The sequence below is a fragment of the Engraulis encrasicolus genome, chromosome 4 (assembly GCF_034702125.1).
Source record: "Engraulis encrasicolus isolate BLACKSEA-1 chromosome 4, IST_EnEncr_1.0, whole genome shotgun sequence".
NCBI lineage: Eukaryota > Metazoa > Chordata > Actinopteri > Clupeiformes > Engraulidae > Engraulis > Engraulis encrasicolus.
The window spans coordinates 38794611-38809160 of record NC_085860.1 but is presented as its reverse complement, the minus strand read 5'-3'; the positions used below and the strand labels follow the sequence as shown (position 1 = coordinate 38809160).

Sequence of the window (14550 nt, the reverse complement as noted above, 5' to 3'; positions counted from 1 at the left end):
TTGGGGGGTGAGATAGTTTATTGTATTCAGTGACAAAGCATTTTGAGTGATATGACAAAAGCAGTTGAGAACGTATAGAAAAGCTGAGAATTGTACACAACCATTGCATGGTGGACGAAAGCATTTGCTAAATGCTGAAAACTGTCACTAAAAAGGGACCCAAAAGCAGACAAAAAAAACGGAAGAGTGCTGATTTATTTTGTCACAGGAAACAGATGTTCAAGCAATGTAAAAAAACACAAATCCTCGACAGGGCAAAAACGCAAAGTCCAACAGTTAAGCAGCAGGGAAAAAATCTTCAATAAAAAGGGCAGTCAATGGTGCATCAAAATTCCAACAAAAAGTTTTAGCAATGCATGAAAAGTCCAACAAAAAAATCTTCTGGCTTTGTATCAACAGTGCAACAAAAAGTCTTCCATCTTAGCATCAAAAGTCCAACAAAAAATCTTCTTATCCAAATGTTACATACAAAAACAGCACAAGGCTTTCAAGGAGTAAACAGCAACACTTACAAAACGTGGCAGGTCACGGCAAGACAATCGGAGAAAGAACACACAAAATCAGGGGTTTAGATAAAGTAGGAAGGCAGAACGAGAACCAATAGAGGGGCAGAGAGACAACAAGGTCAAACGAACACAGGTGAATGGCATCACAGACAACGGCAGAGTTCAGGTAAGTAAAAGGAAGGTAAGTATCAAAAAATGTCCAGCAGATGAAGACAAAGGGGCTAACAGGTTGGGACCCTTACAGAAAACTATGAGAAACTGATTTTATCATGTACACAGCTTACACCAGGAAGTCACAATTGAACAAAACGTTTTGAGAATTATAATTCTGTTGTGAGAAATGTACAAAACCAATTGAGAAAAACTGTAAAATAAGATGTATATTTTGTTTAATTTTGGATGGCTGACTTTCAACATGGACGACTTTTTGTTTGCACGATAGCTTTTGACAGGGTTGATGAGTTTGCACCACATCTGTCCCGTGCTAATAATCTATAGGCCTAGCCTATATTTACGAATGGAGCAGTCAAATGGGGATAGAGGACAAGCTATATAGGGCATGACAGGGTATTCATGGTATGACAAAAAGGCTTAGGTGCTGTTTCCATGGAACCGGATATTTTTAAATATGAATATTTTTTTCTCTTATTTACGTGGAAACGCAACATGTGGATAAAAAACACTGTAACAGGTGCATTTTAGCCCCCAAATGGGATATTTTTAAAGCCAGATTTTTGGTAGGTGGATTTTTAAACTGTTTACATGGAAACAGAAGGCCAAAACCAATGCTTTTTCAAAAAATACCTGGAAACAACCCCTTAGACTAAGGCTTAGTGAGACGAAAGGGGTTGGGAAACACTGACCTATAAATAATGCTGTGGGTAGGCCTATACTTCATGAATTGATTTCGTTTTTGAGGCCAACCATGTAAACACGGCCACAGAGGGATTACAAATTGTGATTTGGCATCGAATTCCACTTTCATTTTTCCACTTTCATTTCAAGTATGAAATGCTAGTGTTGCTTCCCTTGAAACATGCAAAATCAGTATCATATTTTCATAAACTCCTTTAAACATTTAATCCTTTAAAGAACTGTAGCCGCTTTGTGCAGATGGGGTTGCCGGCGGGCCTCTTTCCTATTTGCTGAAAATACTCAACATTACAGAGGCCCTTCAGTAACAGATTGAGACATATCTATTACCATTTTGGTGTCAGTAAGCTTATAACATAGGCTCTACGCAAATGGGTTAATAAACAGTTGAGCTCAGCCATGATTTGTCTTCCCCTTTTAGTGTGCTTCCTTCTATATTCCAATGAATTCGAATCTGCTAGAATCAGCACTAACCCAGAGCCATCTAATATCAGAGTTACGCCACTCCCATAGACCTCTATGGACCAATCTTTCCACAGCAATGGCGGCTCTCATGGAGCCTCACGGAGAGTTAACATGGAAATCCCCATTGACTTTAGTTCTATTAGAAGTTACTTAGTTCCAGGAGGTGGCGGTATAACACAGAAAATGTGGTAAAGGTCATGTAATTTGTTTGTACTTAATCTTTGTTTGGTATGTGATGGTTCTGTGTTAGTTTCCAAGAACAGAAGTTTACTGTTAAGAAACATTTTAATCAACGCCAATCACATCACCAACCGACTTCCTGGTCCCCGGTTTGCGCAACTCTGTTATTAGATGGCTCTGCACTAACCCTGTCAACGCAATCGACCATCACGTGGTATAGACAACCTGCTTGCAGGAGGAGAGAAGTGCCGCACACTCTCGAGTTGTATAAACAAGTCTGTAAAAATGTTTCGGCCTGTCGGCCTTCCTCAGGTGACGTGCAAGTGTTTTACTGGTTGCCAGCACCTCCACTCATAGACAGCCTACTAAACACAAGACAGTCTCACCAACAGAGAAGAGGAGGAGGAGGCAAGCATGCTCAGTAACAATTGCTTGAACTTCATCAGGAAGAAACGACGAGGTAAGCTGTCCTCCCACATTAAATAGACACATGCAACTTGAGTAAGAATGGCAATCAGTAAAGGTTAAAATGGCAACAAAGCCTTTTCCTCAATGTTGAAACTAGTAATGTCCTTGTAGGCATACACAACTACACAATAACTGTAAGAATAAGTACTGAAAACGTACTTATCTATGATGCAGACGCAAACCTACGATATTCAGTTTGAGAAGTTAGAGAAATGAGAAGTTAAAGAAAAGAGAAAAAGGTTGAAAAGCTTTACTAGGACCCTGGGAACATACAAACCGGATTCCAAAGAAGTTGGGACACATAGTATTTTGTGAATGAAATTAAAATGCTGTCATTTTTTAAACATTCAATCTCTTAATAAGATGGAGCATTGTGCAAAGACAACATAGGCCCTATCGGTTGCTAAAGCCAAGCAGAAGTATTGTTTTGAGAAAAAAATAAACAGTTAATTATTTTGACTGATGGCATGATTGGATTAAAAGGGGATTTTTTTCTGTGATAGACATGATTTCAAGCTCAAGCTGGTAGGTGTGTTCTTCATCATAGTTTTCCTTTTTGTTATGCTTAATATGTGGCATATCCTGACTGCAAGCTGACCATCTTATCAATTGTTTACTCTTATGAAACCATGCACTGTAACAAATGATATTATATCAGTCATAAGTTATGATAACTTATAGTTAATTAATTCTGCTATAAAACTGTAAAAAACTGTGTGGTGTTACGCCAAATCACAAGTTTACCAGCTGCATTGTAAGTTGTGTGAAGCTGGAACACAAAGCTTCACATATTTTCAATTCTAAGCTTCACACAACTTACAATAAAGATTTAAATTAACTAATAAAGATTAAAATCACAAGTTTACCAGCTGCCTCTGATTAATTTAAATCTTTACTGTAAGTTGTGTGATGCTATGAACTGCTAGCCTGGACAAAAGCCGACTGCTGACTATGACAAACAGTCTGTCGAAAGCTAAAGTTTCAAATTCAAATTCAAATTCAAATTATGCTATATTAGCATGACTGTTACAACAAGACAAAAGTGTGAATAGTGTTACCTTAACCAATCAGTAACGGACTCCGCGGTTGAGTCCTGCATTACCACTCTCAACTGTTTGCTGATTGGCACAACAGTGAGTGAACCGAGCTAGGAGGGTTTCGCCACACTATGTGCGGAGCCGAAATCTTTGGGTGGAGATACATAGGATGGCATCGCCAGGCTAATGACTTGCAGCTTTGAGTTCAAACAACACACACAATTCCATACAACGTACAATAATGATTTGAATTAACTTGGAATTCTGAGGCAGCTGGTAAACTTATAATTTCAAGTTAAACCATGCTGTTGCTACTGCAGTGTACAGTATAGGAGAATAAATTAACGATATACTGTAGGTTATCATGACTTATCACTGATATAATTTTTTTTACGGTGTATTTTTTACAGTGCTATCTTTCAGCCTATTAAATTAAGCTGAATTAGTCGTCTTCTGCAACCTGGAGGATGCGTGACCTGGAGGATGCAGTGATTTAAAAAAAACGATAAAATAATTTTCATTCTGTAATCAGAGGACATAGTTTCTCTTGTCTTCTGGGTCCATCTAGTATGATATTTCACACATGCAACACTGTTAAATGTCTGCATTATGTTTATGGTCAATTTTTCAACTGCTGTCATTGTTGGGGTGTCATAGTTTTCTTATTGACAATGGGTATTTCATGATCTTATGACTATTCACAGAACTCTAAATTATAGAAATATGTCTTATATGCCTGCAATTTTTCTAATTTAATCTTTCTCTGTGATAAATCAGTAGATAATTCCTCAACAAGAGTGACATAGCCCCTCTGTGATTAGTCTTTTATTTGTGCATTCACGTTGCCCGTCACTGTAGTTCTTTTAAAATGTGCTTCCTTATTTTTTAGAATTATCGAACTAATACAACATGTTTTGGCCCTGTCCCAACTTTTTTGAGATGTGTTGCATGGATTAAGTTTTAAATGAGTACATATTTCACTCAAAACAATTCTTTTGCCTGGCTTTAACAGTTATATGATGACCCGGTCCATGTGCTATTCTCCATCTTGCATCTTGTGCATGTATTGGATGTTTTGAAAATGGCTAAATTCTGTGTGTCCCAACTGTTGCAAATGAACTCTTGCAGCAAGTGAGTTTGTGAGTTTTAGCAAGCATTCCTTCCACATCAAAAAATACTGCCACACATTCTGACTGGTGTCATCACACTGTTTCAAGTACAAGCAGGTTGACCCTGCTGGTTTGAGCAGGGCATTTCATTACACGTTTTTCATTCACACTCAGAGGATGAAAATGCTTTAAATTGTGCAACCCGGGAATCAGCGTACTAATGTGTTTTCTTTGCAGGGACTGAAATGGACTCCAGGTGCCTGCTATTTCTTAGCTTGTGGACTATGGCTATTGGCACAGCGCAGGGGTGCCCTGAGCCATGTAACTGCATGGAGAAATTCTCTGTGCAGCTCGCGGACTGCGCGTCCAAAGATCTGCTTTCTGTGCCCGTGGGTCTGCCGTCCGATTTGACGAGCCTCAGCCTGTCTGCAAACAAGATCCAGGTGCTCAAGTCCAAGAGTTTTATCAATGTCACCTTGATTACCTCTCTGTGGCTGGGGCACAATGCCATTGTCACCGTGCAGCGGGACACACTGGCACCGTTGGTCAACCTAAGGAATCTGGATATCAGTTACAATAAAATCGTAAACTTCCCATGGGAAGACCTGGTCAACCTCACTGCCTTGCAGCTTCTGAAAATGAACAACAATGAGATGGTACACCTGCCCAAAGACGCTTTTCTCACCCTTCGAGAACTGAGGTCTCTCCGATTAAACAGTAACATGTTTGCCACCATTGCGCAGGGTACTTTCGAGTCCCTGAGTTTGTCTCATCTCCAGATTTACAACAACCCTTTCACTTGCTCCTGCAGCCTGGAGTGGCTTAGGGACTGGATCAAGGGGTCAAAAATTTCCGTGCCAGAGAAAGAGAATATTGCATGTGAATTACCCGAGAACCTGAAAGGGGTTTCGGTGGTAAAGATGCCCAACATGGATTGCAAGGCCCCTACCGTTTCCATCACATACCAGCCAAACTGGTTGATGCCAACCGGGTCAACTTATGTCTCCGCGGATTCTGGGGAGAGTGGGGAGGATGCAAAGGATTTGCCCTTAGACCAGTGTGGTATAAGCGACGGCACACAATACATGTCCAATCACGCTTTCAATAACACCCTGGATCAGATTAAGCAGAACACTTTTGAGTTCGGGGTGATAGCTCTGGAGGTGTCAGAGACAGAGGCCAAGGTGCAGCTCAACCCGTTGCAGATGGCCAACAGCAAGACCAACCTCCAGATGAACCACACCCAAGACCTGCAGACCGTTGAAAAGGAGCCGTTTAGCCTGACTCAGACCATCACCAAGAAGTCCACTTTGGACCGGCTCCACCTCTGTGTGAGCACAGGCAACGGTCACTTAATAGTAGGGACATCCACGATTAGAGAGGGTATCAACGCATACCGTTTTGGTGGCTTACAGCCCGGTACCACTTACACACTCTGTCTCTCAGATGCGACCAGGGAGTGCCAGGTCCAGGTTGTATTTACCACCAGAAAGAAATTTTCTGTGCAGCTGACAGACTGCGCATCCAAAGACCTGCTTTCTGTGACCATGCTTATTTCTGTGTACCTAGTTAGTTTTCTCCAAAGTTGTTTCATTTAAGTGGTTATATCTGGCCATGCCTTTGTTTTCTTAATCTTAAATATATCACTGGCTTTATCTGTCATTTTCCTTATTTCTTGCTTTCATCTTTTGGCCTACTTCTTTTTATTCTATTTTCACCTGCCATGCCTTGTGCCTTTATTGCTTTCATCTTGTTTTGTTTCACATTGTTTTATCTTATTTTACTGTACAGCAAATTGAATTGCTTTTATGTACGAAATGCGCTATAAAAATAAAATTGCCTTGCCTTGCCTTGGATTATGAATGAAATAAGTGTTTTTTTTTAAGCAGCACATACATATAGAACATTAAATTGTGCAAAAATATAGACTTTGTTACAAATGCCATCTACAGCGCCAAGGGAACTTATTTATTCTCAACCTAAGGTCTCCAAAGGTCTCCTAACTGAAGATCTGCTGAAGGGGCGTTCACCTGTCATCACATGGATCCCGGAAAAGTCAGAGCCTGAAGTATCTTCCTCTTATCTACTCTCTTTGGTAAAATGTTGGATCACAATGAATACTATGAGTGCGTTTTAATATGCGACCTTGCCTCCTCCACTTGCGCTTGTCTCCTCGTCCCACCTCCTGGCCCCTCCTCCGTGGAGAAAACGATAAAGTTTCCCAGCTGTCAGCCTCGCCACAACAACTTTTGAGGGACTGTTTTTCATTCACCATCCCAATTGCAAATGAGAAAAAGACTCTACAATTGAGCTTTTGCAAGATATTGAAATATAATGCTGTTGTCAGTGATGTCATCATGACGAGAAGCAAGTGGAGGAGGCAAGTGGAGGAGGCAAGGTCGCATATTGCAACGCACTCTTTGTCTTATGGTTCATTAACCATCACAATGCACATGTGGAACCAGTTACCTCTTGACACCACTGTCAGATTGAAGTCACCAAGTCTGATGGTGTTGACGAAAAGCAAAGAGCCTTTTTTTTTTATTTATTTTTTTTAACTAAAATATGATGATATTGTTCCAACACATAGCTCCACAGTGAAAGACTCCATCTGTGATGACATTGGGCGTAATTCTATATTTTGTATTTGACCTTTTTTTCTTTCCAAATTAAAACCTGTTTCAACCACATTCTCAAGAATCAATGTTGTAGGCCTATGTATCATTTTATAAATTGTATATAGCAATCATAGCAATTTCCTGAAATGAGGTGGAGTGTTCCTTTACAGTTTTTCTCGATTGGTTTGGCTAATTTCTCGAAACTGAGATGACATTCTCAAAACAACACGGACAAATCCCCAAACCAACTTGTAATTTCCCAAAATAGAATGGTATTTTTCATTGCTTTCATCAGATATCAAATGCTTTGTACATTTCTTAAATGTTCAGTACATCTCTGCAGATGGCTATGTACAAATACCCTTCAGTTGACACATTCAGCATACATTTAGCACATTTTCCAAATAAATTGACCTTGCTTATCTAAACGAATAAGACAATTCTCAGTGTAATGGTTGCCCTCTCCAAAACATGTCAGCATTATTTCATTGTGTAAATCATCATATGCAAAGTGGTCTACACAATTCCCAAAACAGTCAAGGACATCATATTTTAAGAATTTCATTACATAGTAAATTCATGACAGTGTTCAACAGGTCAGATGGTATTGTAACTTTACTAGTTAGTAGAAAATAATTTTACAACCGTGTATACTACAGTTTCCTCTGTTATTTGGCTAATTTCTTGACATTTTTTCAAACAACATTCTGTTTTGAACAATTGCTAGTTGCTTTGGCATTTGTCCATGTTATTTTGAGAATGTTATCTCTGTTTTGAGAAATGAGCCAAACCCATGAGAAACCTGTGATATATGGGCATTACTTTCTGCATATGAATTTACAGTAAAGAAAGTTACTGATAAATGTCCTTGGTAAATTGTCTGTGTTGTAAAACTTCAATGGTTTCACTCGAAATCAGTTAGCTGAACGTAGATAAAACACCTAACCATTTTGACTGGCATTGCTTACACAATGACAAAGGGACAATGTATTTTGGGGGGTACTGATGATATATGTGGGGAAAAAATTCAGTATCTTGATTGCTTGGTGCATTGAGCTGCTTGCAAGCCTGGTGGTACGGGAACGGAGGCGCCTGTACCTCTTTCCAGAGGGCAGGAGGCTGAGCCACCCTGCACACAAACTGTTCAGCCTCCTGCCCTCTGGAAAGAGGTACAGGCGCCTCCGTTCCCGTACCATCAGGCTTGCAAGCAGCTCAATGCACCAAGCAATCAAGATACTGAACACTCAACCCACTCTCCCTCCACTGTCAGCCTCTAGCCAGCCAGGCCACTGACAAACCCCCCCCCATCCCCACCACCATATCTGCGACTGAACATTCCACCTGCACTACTATATTTGTGACTGAACTTTCAACCTGCATTAACTCAAAACATGCACACACACACACACACACACACACACACACACACACACACACACACACACACACACACACACGCACACACACACACACACACAAGCACACTGCACTTTCTGCACTAAACCCAAACATACACACACTGACACACAACTCACACACACACACACACACACACACACACACACACACACACATACTGCTGCTGGTGTACTTGATAGACCTTTCTTTTTTCTTTTTCCTTTTTTTCTTATTTATTTTTCTTCAAAATGCTACTATTACTATGTCAGAACGCTATAAAGGACTTTTAGGAAAAGCACAACAATTACCTCCTCTTAATGTATGTTCTCTACAAGTCTTCTGTTGTCCAGTCTTGCACTTTAAATGTCTGTATGAGCACTGTCTATGTCCATACTGTCATATGTCCATGTATAAGTACTGTCTATGTCTATACTGTCTATGTCCTTACCTAGATTAGTCTATGTCTGCATGGGAAAGCAAGAAATGAAATTTCAAATTCTTTGTATGACCAGTGCATGTAAAGAAATTGACAATAAAACCAACTTGACTTGACTTGAAATTTAGTTTTGACACATGGGTAAACTGTTTTGGGGGTGATATGAGCAAGTGATGAGGATCCATGTAGTTATGCTGAAACATCCAGTTTATTTTGACAGAAGGACTAAATGAATGCAAATGAGCTAAAGCAATTGAGAAGGATCTATGCCATTTTGATGGTACTGACTATTTATATGGGAGAAGGTTTAGTGCTGATGCAAGAATGAGGTGTTTTGGGAGGTATATGACATTTTGCTAGTTATCTGAACTGTTGTGCAGAAGTGTAAGAATGTTTGGCCAAATGACCCAATGGTTATAGGAATGTCATCTCAGTTTCAAGAAATTAGCCAAACCAATCGAGAAAAACTGTCAATACCTGCCAAACCAGATCTCCCCCTTTTAGGCTACTTGGCTCTAGGTCGCCCTCTGGTGTCATATGAATCATTTGATACTTAGTACCTCCAGGCGTTTAAAGAAAGAGAGCTGAAAAGATATTCTGGAAATTACTAACCCAGTAAGTCAAAGCCCTTGTTATAAATTAGCTGTTACCAGAATGGCAATGACCAAGTCGTAGTGTATTACTAAATGCCCTGTACACCGTTGTAGTGGTCGTAGGCCTAGTAAAAAATAAAATCAGTGACTATTACAGCGTTCCACCAGAGATTCCAATAGTATCTTGTGTAATATTTTTTTTTTTTTTAGTAATTTAGGCCTATTTTTAAAAAAAAACATGCTGCCCATTCACAAACGTTACCTTTTTACAAATACTTACCACCATCATCAAATTCTAAAATAGAAAGATAGAATAGGATTTTCCGAAAGGACAATAAATCATCTAAGTATTCATTATGACTGGGAAAATCTTCTCCATATCCGCCAGATTGAATTTCCAGAAATAGACAGTTTTTGCTGCATAACGTCCTGTGCTTTGGTCACACTAGTAAATATTGGTTTATTACCTGGTAAATATTCATGAAAAGATCAAATTTTCCTGCACAGTCTCAATGAGCAGCTCACAATACTCTGGCAACCATCCTAGTACACCTTTAGATTTCAGTCTCTCTGGTTAAATGGCGTTCGTTAAGGGGCTACAGTCAAATAAGAAATCTCCAAAAATTCCGTGCTCCTGGACACGGATGTTAAGGACACGAAATCCGTGTCTAGGAGCACGGATTTTGCCAAAATTCCGTGCTCCTGCCTGGACACGGAATTGTTTTCCGTGCTCCTTGACACGGAATTGTTTTCCATTATGGGCACACGGAAGTGCTTTCTATAGGCTATTACCACAGCACTGTGTTAACTCTATCATTAGAAAATACGAATTCGAGACGATTCGTCTAATGAATTGTTGAGAGGGGACCATTCGAACAAAACGTTGGACCATTCGTAGAAGGCATGGGGCGTTTCGTGCAGTACCTGAGGATTTTTCGTAGAAGAAGTAAGGACCTTACGTTCAATCCATGCAGACCTTTCGTGTAACTGGGCAGATGTTTAGTTTAGTCTGCCTATTTTATTAGCCTATTATTTTTTATATTTTATCAAACTTGTGTGCCTACCACCACAATGCAATGAAAACAAAAATCGAACCATGTAGAAAGTGCGTGCGTCTCTATTTTTTTAAATTAATTATTAATTTTAGTTCAGGCTGCTTTTTTATCATTAGGCCTATTTTATAGCCTATTTTATATATACTATATTGTAACGGACTGCCTCTGCCTCCTCCGGAGTGAGATAACAGCGTTACCCCCTGTGAACTACACGTGCAGCCTATAAAATGGAGTTAATTTCAAATGAGACTGTCAGGAAGCAACAAGCCGAGAGAGCAAGAGAGAGGGAACCATGAAGTGTGCGCCGAGAAGATCACCATTCGCAAGAATCGCTAAAGCCAGACATTGATGTAAGCTGTTCCAAATTGAGAGGGTTTTGCAAAAGTGCACTACTAAACGTAAGAAAAGATATTCGTTGTGTTGATATGAATTATTTCTAATGTGTTGGTCACTGATTTTTATTCATTTTTGGAAAGGTAACGGCAGTCTTGCTGCCTGGCTGGCGCCCATCTCATAACTACAGTCGTTTGCACCACTACAATATCAACAAAATGTTTTGAAATGTACTAGGCCTACATCAATTTAAAGGTAGTCCTAAGGGATAATGTATTGTCCACACATGACTATAAGAAAATGTTTCCCTACGGGGCGAATAACACCCCCGACGCCGAAGGCGGAGTGCTGTTATCTCTGAAGGGAAATGTATTTTCCGTAGTCACGTGTGGACAATACATTATCCCGCTTATCCCGCCTTTACCAACATTATAAAGCATACATAGTTAACCATAGTTTATAGCGTGCGCAAAGAAATATAGTTCGTGGAACGCTCATAATGTAAACAGGTTAACAAGCAACATGGTTTGGCTACTTTCTAACTTGTTACAGCCACATTCAAGGGCGAAACTTTGATTTTGACATTGGTGGGGACACAAAAGTGCTCCAAGACAAAGATTCCAGAAGCTTTTTTGCATTATCAATCATAGGTTCATGTCATGCAGATGTAGGGCACGGTCTATGAATATGGTCATTGATCCACGTCGATTTATAAGCACGAGCGGTGCTGTCCCCATAGCCTATTTGTTTCAAACGTGTATGACGCGCTATGCCGATTTAATGTCACGCTTTCAAAGACGTTGATTATTGAGAATGGAGAACGAGACACGGAATAGGTTAGAGGTAGGCCTAGGTGAAATTAATGTGGAGAGCATGGTCTATGAATATGGTCATTGATCCACGTCGATTTATAAGCACGAGCGGTGCTGTCTCCATAGCCTATTTGTTTCAAAAATGTATGACGCGCAATGCCGATTTCATGTCACGCTTTCAAAGACGTTGATTATTGGGGAAACGGAGAACGAGACACTGAATAGGTTAGAGGTTGGTGAAATTCATGTGGAGCGAGAGAAAGAGAGAGAGAGGGTGGGCAGCACCAACCCTTTGGATGCAGTGATGCACGCGCAACCGAAATTGAAAGAAAAGACAGGGAGGGACGAGAGGCAAAATGGGAGGCGCGGGTACTCAGACCTCCAGACCTATCCCTTTCTGAATTCTGCATTTTTTTTGTTTGTCATTATGCTAAGGTGCCCGCCGACGTTTTACAAAGGCGCCCTCGTGATAAATCTGTCTCGTGTTATGTTGATGAGGAGTTATTGTGTCACTGTCACAAACATTCTATCATTTGCAGGACATAATGCAACATTAACATATTGACAGCCATTGGATATTCAACTGCACAACAGTCTCTGCAGTTAGTTGTGCCATCGTAGACAACTTGATTCATAGATAACGAGTTTGCCCTGCTAACGGGCTGTGTTCCAAACGTCATTTCATTAGCGAGTGATAGTGTGACTTACAGATTTCTTTGAAAAGTAGCTCCGTATGTCCACTTTTTTTCTTTTGCCTGCCATCTCACTTGGCAGTCATGTGCCCGTGTCACCCACGTTGCACCAAAGATTCTGGAACGTTAGCCTGCCAGAGTAATTTAATAACGTACCGTGTGGTAACACCACTGATAAGCGCAGTGATAGAACCTACCGAAAAGACCTCAGCTTCTTTTTTCTTTTTTTTTGGCGCTCCTGCCTCCTAGCAACCATACACAACCTAGAGTCTCACGTGAAAGAAGGGGAAGGCACAGCCAATCAGATTGGTCGTCAGCCTTTGTTTTATTGGCAAAGGACTTTTGGTTAACCCTTTCTTCGCCGCAATGCGAATGAGACGGGAGACCGTTTCCCCCCCCAGCCCCAGTGATCAAATTGGTGCGGACAAAACGATTATCGCTGGATATTGGTGGGGACGCGTCCCTTATATCCATGCCGAAATTACGCCCATGGCCACATTGCGCTTCAAACTCTTTGCAGGCTGCCTCGTTCACTGCGCGATATCTACTAAACTCGGGTTCATAACATGATCATTTCTATCTAATCGGCACAGTATTCCAGAAAAAAGCATAGACAACCCAAACACTGATGTGCGCCCTGACCATCATCATTAGCCTATCGACCCTGATACAGGCAGAGCCTATCAAAGGGCGTTGAACACAATGGCTATGGACCTTTTCAGTAGGCTATGGTTGGGGAAGTAGGGCCTGCGTCGTGATTCACCGTTGGTGTTTGTATCAGCACGCCAAAAGTTACCTCACTAACGTTAATGATGTTCTTTGCTGAGTAACCTAGCCAAATATATCCAGATCATCGTGAATTATGCAAAATAAAGTCTGCCAACTTGTATTGCCATTCTAGGAGCGATAAGGAGAATGCCGCACAGGCGCGGAGAAAGGGTTCCTTTGACACAGAGAATGCTCTGTGTGGCTGCGCGCATGCAGTGTTTAGTTTGCAGGTTTCAGGCAAATAATGGTGATCGATACGCCCTAGGTCCATAAGACTAACAGTAAAACAGGGACAATGACAAAAGGGATGAATTGCTTGAGGAAATCAAAAGGGACAGAGCGAAGTTATGACAACAAATTGACGTGCACCATTATGCAAGGCTACATGTAGTTATGATGGGTTAACCACTCAGTTACCGTTGCATTAATAATATGTATGATAAAGATGGCTTCAGCGCAGGATATCAGAAATAAACAAGACAGCGCAGATGGCTTTTAATTTTTAACATGGCCACATTATGCGTCAATACGCCAATGCGTATTAGGCTATTTATCATGAAACCTCAAATCGGAAGTAGCCTTATCTTGTACCCAGCACTTTTCAAACCTTACTCGGGTTTATGGTAATTGTCCGGGCCAGCACTTTTGAAATCAAACGGACGCCCCTTGCCTGCATGACATGTCATTTGCATGATAAGAGCACGGACGATCATGGACATACGATGGTACACACATAGCCACACACGCACACAACACGGTTCAGTTCAACGTTTATTGACCAGCAAGCGAGCAGCGCAGTACCAGCTGATTTGCTCTGGAATCTCGAAATGAAAACTGACTTTTCTTGGGAAAAGTGTTGCAAGAACATTGAACTCATTTAGTAGGCCTATCATTGTGCCAAGCGTGTGTCGCAATATTGTACTGGGGATATGTGTTGGGGAGGGCATTAACATTAGGCCTATGACAAAAACATTATCGGGGAGGATTGAGGATAAATCTTACACGTTTCCTTATTAATGGAAAATCAAATCCATGCTAATTCCAAGTATTCAATAACCTAAATAATATGTAACTGCTCCACAGTTCAAGGGTTAGGCTATGGATATTGACACCTTTCCTCCGCGATCGCGGATAGCCCCCACCTTTGCGCTTCTCATCTGGCTGTCACGATATGGAACGGGAAGAGACAGTTCAAGACAAGCGGCAT

General features: G+C 40.8%; 1 protein-coding gene across 1 annotated transcript; it reads left to right on the top strand.

Moving 5' to 3' along the window:
• Nucleotides 1–2231: 2231 nt before the first annotated feature.
• LOC134446880 (immunoglobulin superfamily containing leucine-rich repeat protein 2-like) lies at nucleotides 2232–6697 on the top strand. Its single transcript, XM_063196173.1, has 2 exons — nucleotides 2232–2484; nucleotides 4876–6697. Exons 1-2 carry the CDS (start codon nucleotides 2439–2441, stop codon nucleotides 6234–6236), a joined length of 1407 nt encoding a protein of 468 aa, XP_063052243.1. The 5' UTR covers nucleotides 2232–2438; the 3' UTR covers nucleotides 6237–6697.
• Nucleotides 6698–14550: the final 7853 nt, after the last annotated feature.